Source organism: Triplophysa rosa, linkage group LG2 (assembly GCF_024868665.1).
Source record: "Triplophysa rosa linkage group LG2, Trosa_1v2, whole genome shotgun sequence".
Classification (NCBI taxonomy): Eukaryota; Metazoa; Chordata; class Actinopteri; order Cypriniformes; family Nemacheilidae; genus Triplophysa; species Triplophysa rosa.
This window is the reverse complement of record NC_079891.1, coordinates 25541619-25560173: the sequence shown is the minus strand read 5'-3', so window position 1 is coordinate 25560173 and position 18555 is coordinate 25541619. Positions and strand designations below refer to the sequence as shown.

The window sequence follows — 18555 nt, the reverse complement described above, 5'->3', positions numbered from 1 at the left end:
ACAATTCAAGACTAGTGCTAATGTTGAACTCCCATCACCTCAACACTCGCTTTCACCTGGGTTTTCTAATTCTTCCTCGCTTTTTAAGAAAATGGTAGCAGCACAGAGAAATATAAACAAATTAACACTTGGCCTGCAAGGAAGAGCTTTTTTATTTCCATCTGCACCCAGATGCTTTTTAGCTCATCAGTCGAACACAAAGCAATCAGTTGTTCCCTCTTCCGTCGCTAATTCTTCTATTCTTTTCATCAAAAAAGAACTCGGAGAAACCTGATGTGTTGTTCAAGTAGAAAATGGTTTAAATTGCTTTAGTGAAATCGTCTCTTTTGCACTCTGTTTAAAATCAATGTGAAGCTCGGAACATTCCCCAGAGGAAAACCATCATATTTACATACTTAAAGCAGAATGAAATGCAGACAATATTTAGATAAAAGTTTGACATTTTCTCATTATTTTAAATGAAAGCATGGAACGGTAAAGGGCTTTATGTCTTGGAATGAGGATCCTAAGTGTGCTTGAATTATTATGTGAAATAAAAGTGTTTTCACATGAGACAATGTTTTTACATGCATTGATTCATTGACTCTTGATTTCACAGGTGCAACTGATGCTCTTGCTGACTCCCTGTCATCAGTTGGTGGGACATTACCTCACTTCCTGCAAGAACCAGAGGATGCTTACATAGTCAAAAATAACCCCATCAAGTTGCGTTGCCGTGCGACTCCTGCCTTGCAGATCTTCTTTAAATGCAACGGAGAATGGGTCCATCAGAACCAGCATACCTCACAAGAGTACATGGACCAAAACACTGGTGAGCACACATACTATATCATCTTGCTGCCTTTACTGTCCACCCTATTTGCCTTAACTTTGTATTTAAAACAAACCTGTTACTTGAGCTGTTTGTGCTGTTTTTTATATCACCAAAGTCTCTCTTACAACAGAGATTTAGTAAATGAAACGGTTATTGTGATATTGTCAACAGTTAAAGATCATCACTTTGGTTAGGTTGCTTTTTTTCTCCGTTTGGAAATCATCTTGCCAAGTCGTAGCAACTGGCTTTCTACTATAATGTACAGTGCAATTTAGATCTAATTAAAGGGACTGTCAGAGGTACACGCTCAACACCGCATTGATTAGAGGATTTCAGCTTTTGTGTTAGTAAAAGAATAAAAAAAGCGTATCCAGCAGCTCCTCTGAAGCACACCGTGATTAGTCCGTATAGAGGAGAGAGTTAGGTTTGCCTCACGGAAAGGCTACATGCCAGGAAGAGCTTCTTAATTGCTTCTGGAAGTTCATTATTGTGTGATTGCTGTGCTGTGAAATTGTTGAGGGCCTGATAATGGGGAAATGAAAAATCACAACAAATTATTTTCTAGTCAGCATATGGGGAAAGTCATGGAAGCTTGCTTGCCACCCTCTTGGAGTCACATGAATGCAGTGCCAAGAATTAAAATCTATTTTTACAGTACATGAATTGATTTATTTTGTGCTGTATCTGCCCTTATAGCTTAGTCTGAAAAGCTCAGATCCATAGAGCAGTGTCTTGTGTGTCTTGCGCCACCAGTAAATATATGTGACGTGAAGTTATGTATTGTTGAGGTTAAGATTTTAAAGGGATAGTTCACCCAAAAATGAAAATTCTGTCATCGTTCACTCACCCTCAAGTTGTTCCAAACCTGTATAAATTTCTTTGTTCTGATGAACACAAAGGCAGATATTTGTAATAATGTCAGTAACCAAACAGATCCCATTCCCCATTTACTGCCATATTTAGGGAAAATAAATACTATAGGAGTCAATGGGTTACTGACATTCTTCCAAATATCTTCCTTTGTGTTTAGTAGAACAAATAAATTGATGCAGGATGGAACAACTGTGAATGAATGATGACAGAATTTTCATTTTTGGGTGACCTATCCGTTTAAGACACTGCTTATTTAACCTTGTGATCTGCCAGATTTTTTGCTCGCTGATCTTTATCCATACATACTACTGTACAGTACACGCTCAAGGCTTTGGAGCATGTATTCTTGAAACCCTGGTACTCCACCTGTGAGTATCTGCATTTTACGTGCTCTTGCAACGATTCATCATGCTTTTGCTCAAAGACATATCGTTATTTATGAAGTGTGAGCTCTAACATTATTGCATTTCATACGTGAAATTGTGTGCATTAGGTTGAGACATGCCTATTTTCTTCAAACATCTTGCACTCATTCCACACTGGACTGTAAAAGCTAAGTCTAGATTTTGGAATGACAGGGAATGACAGTAATACGAAATGTTCCTGAAAATAGTTTTTTTTAATGAAAATGAAAAACAGGTGTCTAAATAATATTTTGCGCAAATTCTGTCTATTCTGTCTATTCTTTCTAAAAAAGCTATTCTATAATAGGAAAAAAACAAAATAAAACAGCCTTCTTTTTTGTTTGCACTTTTTTCATTTTGTTCACAGGTTACTTTTTCGCCCAAGTACCATTCAAGTGGTTCTCTTTTCCCTCTGTCCAGCTGCAAAATGGAAAGCCGTAATTTCCTCTCGAGAGAATATACCCTATATATATCCCTATTACCAGGTTCACTGCTTTCAGTGTGGCGATGAAATGTATCAGTGTAGACCCAAAGGGATTTGCAATTAGAAGAGCCAGAGGAAGTGTCTGTTCGACCAGTCCCATTGCCAGCTTTACATCAGTGCTAAACTCATAACCAGCGATAACGACATCCTTTATAGTGCCCGGCCATGCCACCGTAATGGATGACAAAAATGGGGATTGGATTAGGGAGACGCTAATCAGAGACACAGATCTACAATGAATTGGATTTTATTGATTAGAGCACCGGCCTTCAATGTCATCGCAGGTGGAAGATAAGATCTTTTATTTACCAGTCGAGGAGATAAGCAGCTACGCAATGCCCTTGAGTTTAGTCCAAGCATAGAGGGTATAAAGGTACCAATCCAAAAGTGCAAGACAGGGGCAGTTTACCAATGGCACAAAGTTTGCAAGGAAAAGTTATGTTTTAAAAGTTGGTTATTGTAGCAACAAATCGAAGTACAGTGGCTGGACGATATATTAAATATGAGATGTTATCACAATAATTGTGCTGAAGATATAAAAAGACAGAATATGAGAATATCGAATATTGTTGCAAAATAAGATTCATGTGCCAAAAATCTCACCTGTAAGCAATTTCACCCACGTCCAGGCATTGGGTCACTATAGGTCTTCATTTTTACTGTGGTTTTGCACTAAACATTTTGATTGTTCTTTCCAAATCAGGTTATTTTTGAACTGAGGCAGAAGAAAATCTACTTTTTATTTATTCTAGACCAAAACTAGAATGTAAATATATGTAAATGAGTAGCCTATATAAAATATGTGCATTTGATATTAGGGGTGTAACGATACTTCGTATTATGATATTTCGCGATGCAAAAATGTTACGATGCGCATCGTAGAGAGATGGGGACATTTTACGATATGATGTTTAATTCTATTCGTTCAGCAGTCAAGACGCTACCTACTCTGCAACAGCGCATCACGTGTGCTTATCTCACATATGCGGTAGAGAGAGAAGCACAAGACACAATCTGTGTCTCCAATTGGTTTACAAACGTCTTATTTTCCTTCACAATCGCCGTTAAAACACAGCAAACTTGAAGCATGACTACAGGCGAGTCACCCCAAAACTCATTACAAAGGCAGCACAAACGTCTTTAAATGCCAATGTTAATTTATCCGCTAACATGAGCTGCTGCATAACGTGATATGCAACATAAAGTAAGCCAAAAGAAACCAGCGCTGTTTCGATCAGAGAAGCGATGAAGTGAGTCGTACTGTATATTAAAAGATCGAATGACATGCTAAAAAACAAGTATGTGATTTGCATGATTGAAGAAATGTAATACAGTTTATGTAATATGTCTTTTTGAAAGATTTTTCTCATTCATTACTGTCTCCAGGGGCGGATTTAGTGATTTGGGGGCCCTAGGCAAATCCATGTATGGGGGCCCCAAATATGCGCCATTTTACTTTACTGCAAACCTTATTTTTCTTCCTCCTCAAGGCACACAACATTTTACCCCCAGTCAAAGTGACAGGGGAAAACTAAGCTTAATAAACACAGATACACACTATAATTAAACAAAAATGAAATATTGAATTCCCAAATGATAAACATTGAAAAAATTACATCTGGAATTACTATATACAAAGTGTGCCATCTCTCTCCGTGTGTTTTTTGTGGTTTACGACCTTTCATGCATTTAAATGTGATCAAATTTCTGTACTAGTGCATACAGTACGAATCGTTAGCACTGTACTGATTATGTCTTTGGCCGGATTCACATTTCGCATCTAAAACCATGCAGAAAACGCGGTCCACGCTGCTTTCTCTCTTCAAATGAACTCTTCAAATGACGCCGAAAAGTTGAACTATTCCCATCTCGATGCAGCGCCTACGTGCCTAGAAAAATGTGCCCGTCGACCCCTATTTATGCGCGCCTGCTGCGCATCTACATTTAAAATAACGAATATGCGCACGGAAAAGACGTGAAATGTGAATCCGGCCTTTATGTGCCCATCGGTCTCTGCAGCGGAGTCAAACAACCTTTCTACATTTGAACTGGCCCTCTCCTACCAAGCGCACAGCGCACTTTGTTTGACAGATGTTTAGGTCGTCAGTCATGATAACTGTGTTGTCGGTGTTCATGGAGAAATACTCACCGGCACATTATCATTGCTCGTAGCCGGAAGAGTGCTGTGTCTGGCGGGAGAGAGAGGCGCTGCTGCTGTAAGAGCAGCGGTGGAGTTTGTGTGGGGAAAAAGCAGAGACTTCAATGGCAACAATCTTTTGTAAATCATCTTTTTTCCTCTCCATTGGTGTAGCTGCGTTTCATTGTTATTTTATTTCCCTGCGACTTTAACTTCGTTTTGCAGATAATGTACCACACAGTGACACTCTCGCTGTGAGCAGTTCTACTAACTCCGCCGCTGCGTTAAATTTCTCCAGCTAGTGTCGAACTCGTCTCGCGCATATACAGTGCTAAATTAAATGGTCCATCTATAATGGGGGGAGTGCCTTCGTACAGATTTAATAACCTAAAATGTTAACAGGGATACCCCTACTATTTTGATGATTCCTTTGGGCTCTACGTAGCTGCTGACATGGCTTATTGGTTAAGTCCAACCCTTCCTTTCGGAGGCCCCTGGTAGCTCGGGGCCCTAGGCGATTGCCTACCTTTGCCTAATGGGTAAGTCCGCCCCTGACTGTCTCGAGCAAAGACAGCGCAGCTTGAAAGAGACACGAGCCAATAGCACTTGAGTGTGAGCTCTGTCAGAGCGTTTCATTGGTTGAATGTACTTTATGAACAGTCTGGGATTAGAAACTTAAGTGAATAAAGTTTACTGTAACCTAAAAGGGATAGTTCACCCAAAAATGAAAATTCTGTCATCATTTACTCACCCTCAGATTATTCCAAACCTGTGTAAATGTTTTTGTTCTGTTGAACACAACAAAAGATATTTGGAAGAATGTCAGTAACCAAACCCTGATAGCACACGTACATCTGGCAGACATCTATTTGATGTCTGCATTTTCATCTGCAAGACATCTGGCAGATGTTGTTTGCTCATCTGCCCTACATCTCTGACCTTTAGAAGACGTCTGTAAGATGTGTATGATTTAGAATGGATGTACAACAGCTCTTTCTAAGATGTTTAGCAGATGTGTTTGCACAGCAGATGTTTTCCAGATCTCCAGATCTTTAGCAGACATCTTACAGATGTACCTGTGCTATCTGAGAACAGATCTCATCCCTTATTTACTGCCATGTTAGGGAAAATAAATACTATGGGAGTCAATGGGGGATGAGATCTGTCTAGTTACTGACATTCTTCCAAATATCTCAGAGCGTCTTTTGAGGTTGAAAAAAAGTTCAACTTTTCTGAAAAAAAAAACGCCATACGTCAAGCTCCTTTTTCACAGCAAACCAATGATAGAGACCTGTCGTTTCCATAACAACATGCGAGGAACATGACTGGTCAAGAAGGCTCAAGCTCGAAAAAATAAAATGGCGGCCGAAACACCCATTGGAGGATAGTTTAATGTAAGTTTAATTTTCACTTTCAGCAACTTCCGATTGCATTTCTAGCGAGAAATAAGTCTTGTACTTTTTAAATATGAGATTAGTTATTGCAAGACATACTCTGTTTCTAATTCAAATTGACTTCTGTTATGCTGTCTATCTGTTTCTCTGGGCTGCCTTCATGCCTCCGACGTCATGGCGTTCTGCTGATATTTGTATTTTTTTACTAAAAAAGTGCCTTTGTCAACTTTTTCTTGTCAAAAAAGAAGTCATGTCTGAACATGGCCCAAGCCTGTTTTACCAGTGTTTTGAAGGCACTCTACTGTAAATACTGTAATAATAATACTTTAAAGTGTTAATAGTTTTAGTCAAATAATATAAAAAGACCAGAACCCTCTACGCCCATGAAACTTTTCTCCCCCAAACAGCAAACATCGATTCAAGAAGTGAACAAGCACCTTGTTTATATATTGCTGTATGTAGAAGTAACATTAGCTGCAGCTAACATCACGTCAGTTCAGAGCAGGCTACACACACAACAGCCATGCATGCTCTCTTCACGGCGTTCTTGTGAAATACTACTACTAATAATAAATACACTAATAAGTAAACAAGCACACCGCTCCTCTGAAAGCACCACTTACCCAGCAGCCGCGAACAGTATGTAGGCTATCCTGGAAATGCACTAATCTATTGAAGGCGTCTGAAAGTGAGTCCTCCCAGATGAGGTCGTCAGGTGAAAGGTCATCACGTGAGTCATTTATTTAGGGTTAAATTATTATTCATTAATTTTAATAATAGTTAGATTGAGCAGGCCTTCACAAAATTGACTTTAAATTACAAAAAATATATAATTTATATTATATATAATATATATCCGCCCCCCCCCCGCCCTGCACGTGCCTGCCAGGTGTAACTAATAAAAACTGTTCAAGCACAGAATTACTGTTCATCTACCTTTTTTTTTTGCAGTTGCATCTAGCTTCTCATCTTGGCCTCCTTCAAAGGTCTGTAATACCTGGGAGAAGATCATATTAATAGATCTTGTCCATCAAGACTTCTTAAGGGGGTTTACTTTAATACCGACCGACTGTGCATTATCTCTCATTTAAAATGTGAATGTGTCTTATAAAATGTGTTTTATAAAATAGTCAATGTGTTCCATTTGGTTACTATTGTTCTAAGATTTGTGACGGGAAAGATTCAGAATTGCAGTGAATGCATGACTAAATCCTACTGTACATATGGTGTGATATTAATTTAACACAGATTTACCTGTGTACTAAGATCTTTTTAATAGATCAGTTTTCACATTAATTGCAAATTAGTAGTTAATGTACTAAAAACTTTATGAATAAACCACAAAATGTAAATGAGGCATTTTGATAGTTGCAGTAAATTAATGTTTCTTAATCCGCTCAGATAAATTATAGCACGGCTATAAGCAAATTATAGCACGGCACGGAGTCAAAAAGCACCTCGTTTATGTTCAACTCGCAGTGGTAAAACAGCGAGAAGCCTTCTTTCCTTTTAACGTGAACATTTGAGACTGCTTTGTGAAGCAATATAAATTATATACTATTTTGGTTTCCTTTTGAGATCTGTGCCATCCTTTATTTTTCGGTATTGACTCACAAGAACTTCCAGAGACTTGCTGAAGCTCAACCTGGTGAACAACCTGAAATTGTATTTGTTCCTGGCTCTGCGGTATCAGCCCATGAGAACGGTTATAGAGCATAACCATGATATGAAGAATCATCCTACACCAAGTCATTTATCATGACTGCTGCAATGCTCACTGTGCCAGTATTATTGTCCTTTACTGATAAATGACAAGCTGAAACTTCTATGCAGCGGCACACAAATAAGCCCCAAAGGCTCAGAGACTCCATTTAGGATTATAACCTGTGGATTGTGGGAAAATCTCAGTTGATTGTAGTGGAGTCGCTGGAGAAGAATCCTGTTCAATGTGAGCAAAGACCGGATAGCGCTTTCTATAGATTAGAGGCAAATAAGAAGTGGCAGATCCAGACAGGTTGGAGACACCAGTATGATCTATGAATATTTACATTTGAAGCGGTGGGAGTTGTTAGGAAGAAACTAAATTGTTTTGGTTTGTTTGCGACTTCAAAAAAATCAATTAAATGCTTTAAAATGTATTGTATTTCTGCTCAGAAGAAAAAAAAGGTGATATGCAGAATGAGAGTTGCTGTTCCATGTTTCATCTGTTTAATAACTCATGGGTCTTCATTTCTACATTTGGGTGTAGTATGTGAATATGAATTGATGCCTATGTCGCTTGTTAAACTTCCAGAAGCATAATATTCATGATCCAAGCCCTCACTATATTAGGAATTATTAATATTCAACATAACAACATCTGCCTTTCAGCCATAATTTCATTTTTTCATTAGTTGGTGAACATCACGTAACATTCATGAGCCAGGTAATATATTTAAATGTTTTCCAATAAAATATGGGGTAATGTATGTGTGCATAAGAGTATATATAGGTAATTCTGTCATTTTATTTGATATATAAACATTTTCTTTTGTTAACTGTCAATGACGTTAACAAACGTCATGTATATAATGCTCAGCTGACCATTAATTTACAAAATACATTCAAGCATTGATATAATACAACCTTTATCTGTTTTTAGGAAATGGCAACACCATACTTTTTAATTAAAAAAAAAAAAAAATTTAAATTATTAAATACTGTGTTGTCAAAGTTGACAAGCACTTTTTAATACTTTTAATTGGTTAGATGTTCCCAAAACCCAGTGATAAATATAAAGTTAATAACCATAGTAATGATTTATAATAAAAAACATATGTGGAATATACAAGGTTTCAGAAGGACGGCAGCGATATTTAAATTACATACTTTTTAAAGTTAAGGAAAATGTCATAGATTAGTATTTATACCGAAATTCTACTTTTTTAAACAATCTATAAAGTGGCTGATCAGATCTACTGTGTGTAATATCAGATTACCTGATAGTGAACTTCACAATTTCATCACATCAAATTTATTTCCTATTTTCCTATTTTAAGTTCCATTTTCAATGTCTTTTAATGCATATGTGGAACTTTCTGGAACTATCCATCAAACTGTTAACTTTGAAGCTTAGAGTCCCCTGAGAGTCCACCTGATCGCTCCTGTTACATTTATGTCCGTTTCCTTTCTCCTCTTTCTCAGATTGATGAAATCACTTTACAGTGGCTGCACAGCAAAGCTTCGGGGCATTTTAACTCTTGTGGCTCAATCCGGCTCTCTGTGTCACAGAGGATGGAGCCAGCTGACCACTGCGAGCCTGGTTATGACATGTGTCAGAGCTGACGTGTGATGCGGTGTTGACATCTGTTAGCTACAGCCTCCCAGGAAAAAACCCTCTCTGCAGAATGTGCCTTTGTGGTGCAATAGATGGGAGCTCACTGCAGATGAAAGCGGGAGAGAAAGAGAGAGAGAGGATTTTTGCAGGACGACAAACATAAACTGACTGCAAAGCAAGGGCAGTGAAAGAGGACGAGCACAGGGCATCACCCTTCATTTCAGTTAACGCAAATGCAATTTTGTGTTGATGTTCCTCTGCTCCGGCCGTATAATAGCATTATCACAGGCAATTGCACACTCCCCACACGGATAAAAATACTCTAGCACAGAGGACAGTGACTGGTTTGAGACGTTTACAGCAGATTTAGAAATTGTTGTAAATAATTGCTTAAGTAATCTGAGCAAAGCTTTACAAGTCCCACTTTTATAAAAAAATCTTATATTTAGGATGGAAAATTGTAATGTAAATTGAAAATGTTTTTGAAGTTTCTTTGGCTCTGAAACATTACACATCAGTTTATATAATACTCCTGCCGTCATATACCAGGAAAGAGTATCTAAAACAAAATCACAAAAATCTAACCGCTGATACAATTGATGCTCTGTTGTGGAAACAACCCAGAACTGTATACACTGTATGTAGATATTTTGCTTAAACATCAGTTCATTTTTGTGAATTATTTCATAAAGTCCTTCCTTAATAGCACTTTGAGCTTATTATAATAATTTATTTGAAGTTATGCTGGAGGGAGCTGCCAAGCAAAGCGGGTGGGGAGTACATGAGCGTGTGATGGAGAATGACATTAATGTGCTATTAAAGCTTCAACCCCCTGAGCGAAGTATCACATTTTCTACTATGAGCTCACAAACACACACATGCACAGTGAGACGAGTCATTTTGAGGAGGTCACACCAGTGTTGTATAGGACAGTTGACAAATGACCCGTTACCTGCAGTGCCAGAGCCACACACTGTATAAGTACACATAAGTAATGTAAGTGGTCATTTAGCTGAGGCTTTTATCCAAAATAATGTCAGTAACCGCATATATCTACCTGGAGATGCCCTGCTCAAGAACACAATGACTTGTAGCAGCCTTTTTTGTTTACACTGTGCCACAAGACTGCCACTTTGTTTTGCTGTACATTGCAATTTCATTCTCTCTAGATTAAAAGTACACTGTATGTCTACCAGTGCGTACACAAGTTGTTTCCAATGCTTTGTAGAAAGGCAAGCTGCAAAGAAATGTTAAATAATAACAATAGTTAAGTAAAATACCACAACTTCAAAACAGATAAAAATGTGTGTTTAAATTACTGAAATGACAGATTTTGAGAAACAGATTTTGAGATACAATATGCAAAGTTTAATTTAAAGTTAACCCCAAAATGAAAATTCTGTCATGAATTACTTAACTCACTAGTTGTTCCAAACCTGTATACATTTCTTTGTTTGGTTAAACACAGAGAAAGATATTTGGTTGAATGCTTGTAGCAGTTCGTGGACCCCATTGACTACCATAGTAGGAAAAATGACAATGGTAGTCAAAGGTGCCCCAGAACGGTTTGCTGTCCTACATTCTTCAAAATATCTTCTTCTGTGTTCAACAGAACACAAAAAAGATAAAGTAATTTTTCCTACTATGGTAGTCAATGGGGTCTAAGAACTGTTTGGTTATAAGCATTCTTCCAAATATCTTTCTATGTGTTCATCAGAACAAAAACATTTATATAGATTTGAAAGTGAGTAAATGATGGCAGAATTTTTATTTTTGGGTGAACTATCCCATGTAACTAATACTTGTATAGAATGATCTTATTAAAACAGTAAATCACAAAAATGTCTTAAGCTGGGTTTTAAAAGTCCGGGTAACATATCCTTAAAGAATTTGCTTTTTAGTGTAAATCCTAATAGAAGAGGAAAAATGTTGAAAATCTGACTTTGGCCCTTTACCAAACGCGACTCTAAACCCAACATCACAATGCTTTAAGGATGTATTAAACTGCCCTGTACAAGTATTGTGTAGAGTACTAGTCAACACGGGTATTGTGAGTCAGTGCACAACAAGCACTCTTAAACATACTTGAGTATCACAAAATGACAAATGGGACAAACTAAGATTTTGCGGATATGATGGACACATTGAAAGTCCACAAGAACACATTACATATACAGTGCAACAATACAGGGTCTTTGAACACAAGAAAAAGTGCAACTCCACTTGTTAGACCTCCAAAGTGTGTCGCTCTCCATGGTGCTGAAATAATCGTTCACCCTTACCGGGCAACAAACAAAAGCTGTAAATAAATGTGTTCCAGCCGTAGGACTGAAATGCCAATAATGCCACTTCCTGTGGCTTCTGCCAAAGAACATAAGCAGCTTCCTTTGAGTTGTTAGCACATTTGTTGAGCTACTAAAATATTAGAAAGGAAAATTGTTCAGAACACATTAAAAGTGACCTGAAAATAAACCAGATTGATGTGGTATTGTTGTGAACTTGAAAGTGTTGTTTTCTCCTGTGCTGGCGATGATTCGTGCTTTTCATTTTCTGCGCTGTCAGAACGCTATGCTAGCGATCTAAGCAACTTATTAGGATCTCGGTTTCATTCATCTTGTCATCAGACGCTTGATCTCTTTTCGGTGTCACTCACCTCTTATATCACCGTCAGTCATCCAGCGATTACAACGGTTATTACAAGACTTTGCCTGTTTCAAACAGAACATCAGGGGCATGTGCTCAATAGATGCAATTCTGCTTGTGCTAAAGATTCAAACGATTGCTGTCTCCAGCCTGCCTTTAAAATGTGTTTGTGGCAAGAGCGCATGTTGTCAGACTGGATTAACTAGCTCTAAATAAAGTTTAGAGGAGACGAAAAGTCTGTCACATTTTCCTTTTTTACATTAGTGACATAGTTAAGCACTGCCCTGATACCCTCGACTTTGTGATTGCTTTGCTTGTGTGATGTTTCTTGTCGTAGCTATAAGGCAAGCGAGATTCTGATACTTAAATTACTCCACATAAATGGAAATTTTAACTGTCAACAGTCTTGGCTCTGTTGAAAGATTATGCCGGCAGATGACACTGCAATGTGTCCCTCTGGAACACCACCTGTCATCCTGCAGGAAAATCTTGATGTTCTATCAAAAGAAAAGCACCCATCTCCTATTAACATATTACATGTATTTTCATCGCTCAGTCTGGATTATGTGCAGTCATTAGTCATGATTTTCCTGCCCGCCGCTGAATTTCGTCCCCCACGCTACGCTGTCGATTCAACGTCTCGGCTGGGGAATGATGAATAATGCCTGTGTCTTTCAAGAGTGTCCATGAAACATGCGCTGGTCTTGCTTTGTTTACCCCTGACTAACAGGACCATGTAGAGTCAGCTCTGAAGTGAAGGCAATCTGCTTTTATGATCAATAAAGCTGTAGGACAGGGAGGATACGCCATGCTGTTCTGCTCGGCTTTTTTCCTCCGCAGTGTCATTCATTTTTGGGAGAAAACCAATTCAAGAAGGCACTTGATTAAATGAGATGTTAGTGTTTCGCCTCCCCGCTCTCCCGTGACTCCTTTCCTCGGCGGTTGAGAGCTGCTCATTTATTACAGGAAAAATCACATTCGATTTCGCTAAAATGGACGGAAGTGCCGTATGTGGTGGGAACGGCGTTTGATTTGTGCCATTGTCTCGGCAAGATCTGCCTTTTGTGATTTGTGATCATTAGCAAAACTGTATAACCAGATATATTCTCGAAGATGAATTGGGTAAATGGGGTTAAATAAGTTTCGAATGAGGGGTACATTTACATTTATTCATTTGGCAGACGCTTTTATCCAAAGCGACTTACAAATAGGAGAGCATATAACATTTTGTCAACTAAATACATGGGCGCAACTCTAAATTATTTTATTTTTATACTCTTGCTCTGTTTTGTGTATTAAAGTGATAGTTCACCCAAAACGTGAAAATTCTGTTATCATTAACTCACCCTCAATTTGTTCCAAACCTGTATACATTTCTTTGTTCTGCAAAACGCAAATGAAGATATTTGGAAGAATGTCAGTAACCCCATTTACTGCCATAGTAGGGAAAATATATACTATGGGAGTCAATGGGGGATGAGATCTGCTCGGTTACTGACATCCAAATATCTTATTTGTGTTTAGCAGAACAAAGAAATGTATACAGGTTTGGAACAATCTGAGGGTGCGTAAATGATGACAGAATTTCATTTTCACTGTCCCTTTAATGCAGGTTGTGTTGCATTTATTGTTGATTTTTAAGACAAAGTGCTTGTGATGTCTGTAAGTTGCATTTGATAAATGCATCTGATCAATGAAAATAAAGCCGTGGAAAAAATTAAGAGTCCATTTTAAAATTATTTTCAGTTTTTCTGAATTTACTATTTATAAGTATGTGTTTAGGTAAAATTATCATTTTTGTTTCATTGTGTGAATTACTAACAATATTTCTACCTAATTTCAAATAAAAATATTGTTTCTATTTGCAAAAAATGAAAACTGGAGAAACAGGTTAAATGAACATTTGGAATGGTCTCTTAATTCTTTCCACAGCTGTATGTAAATATAATGTAAAGCAAGCCCTATATCGTTACAAATGTCCACAAACGCATTCACAAAGAACACATTCTTGTGTTCAAAAAACATTTTGTGTTTTTCAAAGTTGTTTTCAAATGCTGTACCTTTGTAACTTGTCTTGTGTTGCAAGTTGCTGAAAAACAGCAGGACATGATGGAACACTCAAAGACTTTCTCTAATGTATTGTTGAAGGCAGCGGTGTTGTTAAAAAAAAGAGTGCTTTGTAGGCTGCGTCAGTGAGGGAATTCAGAGACACTGCTTCTCGGAGAGCTTCAGCTTGTTGACAGTCCAACAGTTGCTGTTAGCACGCTAAAGCGCAACATACTGTCAGTGTCAACATGCTAACACCCTTGAATTCATCGTCTTTGTTCAAAATATGAAAGCAAAAACAATTAGAGATGCATGTAGACAAACTGATCTTCAAAACAACCAACCAAAAATGCAACTTATATAATCATTGCATAATCATTTTTGGCACCATTTTCCCCATTAATGTTCAAAGAGATCCTGAGATGTGCTGAACCCACAGTAATAAAAATCCAGAGATCACATCTCATTTATATAATTTTAGCTGTTGCAATGTGAAAATCTGCTTGTGTAACAATGTTATTTTCCCATGCAATTGGACCATTATTGAGCATTAGGTGCTAAAGAGAAACTTTTGGTCTCCTTGTTTTGGCTTTGAAAGGTGTACACTACTAATGTCATAAGGACACTTCCAAATGAGAAGTATTCTTTGCTGCTATCCTCTGAAAGTAATATCATAAATGTTGCATCATTCTTTCTGTTTAACCCACCATACTGAAATGAACTGAGCCTTCTAGACCTGATTTTTTACACAAAATCCAAACCATCATTTTTTCTTCAAGCAGCAAACATAATCCCTATATATTTGCCTGGCACTTTCAGATGTATTTGATATTTATCTGTTAAAAAGTGTTTAGATGTGGTCCCTGGCAGTGTTGTTAAGAGACTTACGGTACAGACGCATACCAGATTACAGTATTTACTGTATTTGATTGTGAATTTGAAGGAGGAAGAAACTGCTAGACTGGTTTGTTTTGCTCCTCAGCATATTGCGCTTTCATTCTAATCCAGTACTACTGTGATGTTTGCAGGGCAGAGATACTGAAGAAATGGCTGGAAATGATTGACTTTAAGCTGATGAAACTGAGATTTAAGAAATGGAAGCTGCTACGATGCATTATTCTGTGACAAATCGGCAAAGAGCTTCACATAAAGTTCATTCCAGAGATGTGACAAATGTAGAAAGGCGACGAACGTTAAAAGGCATTAAATGATTGTAGATTTTGCTAAATTGTAAGGCTTGGGGTTTGAATTTGTGACAGTCTCATTCGGATATATTTGTCTTGAATTAATCCTCCAGGGTAACGTGCATTCTTGGTACTCGCGCTTTTAGGCTAATGCAACTTCAGCTCGCTATTTTCATCTAACTAACGATCAGCGGCACAAACAACAAGGACTTCCCGGGAGACAGCGGAAGAAAGTGTTTTATCAGTAATGCACTTCAAGCAGAAAGACAAGAAACTTGAGTTATGTAGGCCAGCTTTGTAAAGGGAAAAGCAACCCAAAGCTATTCATTTTTGTACCAGTTTTTCTCTTATACATATGATTTTTGTAAATTCAAGCTCAGAATTGACTAAGATCTTGTATGTTTTCTTGCATCTGACACTTGGTTTTATTTAGACTCTGTGTATTATACAGTCAATGGCTATTAAGGATCCTGACTGTGACCGAACACTGAAAATCAATACTAAATGGGCTTTGACTTGAAGTGAATTCAGATGTTCATGACTTCTGCTTTCTCACTGCGCAGGGCTGAAAATACGCGAAGTGACAATCAACGTTACCAGGCAGCAGGTGGAGGACTTTCATGGTCCGGAGGACTACTGGTGCTTGTGTGTTGCCTGGAGTCACCTGGGAACTTCGAAGAGTCGTAAGGCAACAGTGAGCATAGCTTGTGAGTTTACTGTATTCTCAATCTTTACGCCATTCGAACATGTCTAATTATTTTTTCACGAAATGTTGATTGCTTTGACTGAAATGTTTGTGGTATTTTTAGGTCTGCTGATGTATTTTAATTTAATCAATACGTCATAAATGAATAAGCCACAGGTGGACTCCTTTAAAAGAGAATGTGAATGCATTAAACAAGTGCAAATGAAAACGTTGAAGTTTTAGAAAACTGAGATTATTCACAGTAGCATTAAAATCGGGATTCATTTTTGACCATCTGGTTTCCTTTTTTCTTTTTCTTAAAAAATTACAATAAGATGCTATTTTTTAACAATCAGTTAATGCATTAGCTAACAATGAACAATACTACTACAGCATTATTAATCTTAGTTCATGTTAATTTTAGCATTTACTAAAACTGTTTTAAAATTAAACACTGTGTCTGTTAACATTAGTTAATACACCATGAACTAACATGAAGAACTGACATTAACTAACATTAACAAGGATTTAAAAAATGCTAAATAGTAAGCTATATGTTAGCTAATACATTTACTACTGTTATCAAAGACAACATTATTGTAAAGTGTCACCGGTGGTACTCGAATGACTTTCTTTGCTCTCTAGATGAAAATCAATTTCTGAAAAATAATGAACCAGCCCTTTAACGTGTGCATATTTTGCACCCATTCAGTGTGTCTATTTGATTATAGGGAGCTCTTTTAAGGTAATTCAGTATACATACATAATGCTTTTCACATTACATACTGTTCCAAAGCAGCCTTACAAAGAATAGTGCTTTATAAAAGCCTCCAGTGAGCAAATAAAATACAACAGAGAAGGCAACTCCCCATGATTCTTAAGTATAAACCATTTACATTACATTTATGCATTTGGCTGCCACTTTTGTCCTAAGCCACTTACTGTGCATTCAAACTTAAAATATTTATTATCAGTAGAACCGATGACTTGGGTTGCTCTACCAATTGCATTATTTATTTATTACATCAGTGTACCTACAGTATAATAGAAATCAGAAATCAGAAAGAGCTTTATTGCCAATTATGTTTGCACATACAAGGAATTTGTTTTGGTGACAGGAGCATCCAGAACACAGAAACAGCAACAACAGTACACAGAGACCATAACACAATAGAATACAGTACACAATGATTTAAATAAGGGCCTATGGGTATAAAAAATTAAGAAATACAATACAATAAACATAAGATAAAGATATAGAGAGTGTAAAGCTATGTATGTATGTACTGTAAATATGTACAAGTAAAAACATTTTAATACACCATGCAATTAAATATAATGACTATAATGACTTCTGATGAAATAGGACCCCATGCAATGCAAATAAGAGCGATTCAGGCGATGTAACACATGCAAGTTGGCTGGTGCTGCATGTGTGTATGGCGTCAGATTTATATCACCAGGACTTGAATTTGAAAAAGCTACCGAATTTATTACCTCGAATTTTATTGTCTTTAATTTTAATTATTTGAAAATATTTTTGTTTGAATTCACCATCCTAAAAATTCTGTACTTCTGTTCTACTTACAATTACAAAATTTACTGTAGATGCGCTAAATGGCGGCCGCGCTCCCGAAGTGCCACCTGTTACCAAAAAAGCATCAGAGTACGCCACCAGCATGCCAAAAAAAGTGGCTGTTACCAAAAAAACATCAGAGTTCGCCTCTTGGGTTCTATTTTCTTTGTCGATGGTCGATTGCTCTTCCTTGCATTCCCGGATGTTACACTTGGTTATAAACAAATTAAACTCTCATGTCTTGAATGTCTCAATTTGATGTCTTGAATATTGAGATCTGAATTTTACGACCTGAATTTTTAGGACGGCAAATTCATACAAAAACATTTTCAAATAATTGAAATTAAGGACAATAAAATTTGAGGTAATAAATTCGGTAGCTTTTTCAAATTCAAGTCCTGGTGATGTATAAATCTGACGCCATAGATGTGGACCCCTAAAGTGGTTTGTTATCTGTGGTGGTCCAACCTTCATCTGAACTAGCTTTGTAAATTCTGTACCATTTTCTATCAATCACATGTCAAGAATTTGCAGGGTATGGAAAAAATACTGCATTATGCTACAAACACAGTACAGAGATGAATCAGAACTGTCAACTGGTGACACCTGCAACTCAAGCAGATGGCCAGAGCACCGTTGACACATTCTCTTGCTCTAGCTTGCCAGTGTTGCCAGAGGAAGGGCACAGGAGCATAGAGAGCAGGATGCTGGGTGGTGAAAGCGATCGGCACAAATAGGCCAGATATTGGCTCCGGCTCTTCCCAGTGTGACAGCTGCCTCTTATCTTTTCAAACAGACCTCCGCAAGAACTTCGAGCAAGATCCTCAGGGGAAGGAAGTGCCAATCAAGGGCATGATTGTTCTGCATTGCCGTCCCCCAGAGGGAGTGCCCATGGCCGAGGTAAGACCAGTCCTCTCAGCTTCTGACATCATTCCCACAGGGAGGATTTCAAGGGCAGTGCATGCTCTCTGCTGTTTTTCAACATGCTTTATATAAAGT

At 37.7% G+C, this 18555-nt stretch overlaps 1 protein-coding gene across 1 annotated transcript in view; it reads left to right on the top strand.

Moving 5' to 3' along the window:
- unc5db (unc-5 netrin receptor Db) overlaps nt 1-18555 on the top strand; it is a 187195-nt gene that overhangs the window by 113161 nt on the left and 55479 nt on the right. Inside the window, exons 2-4 of the mRNA XM_057349612.1 lie at nt 599-811; nt 15859-16002; nt 18353-18456. Of these exons, the coding sequence (XP_057205595.1) occupies nt 599-811; nt 15859-16002; nt 18353-18456 (461 nt within the window). The remainder of the gene's footprint in view (nt 1-598; nt 812-15858; nt 16003-18352; nt 18457-18555) is intronic.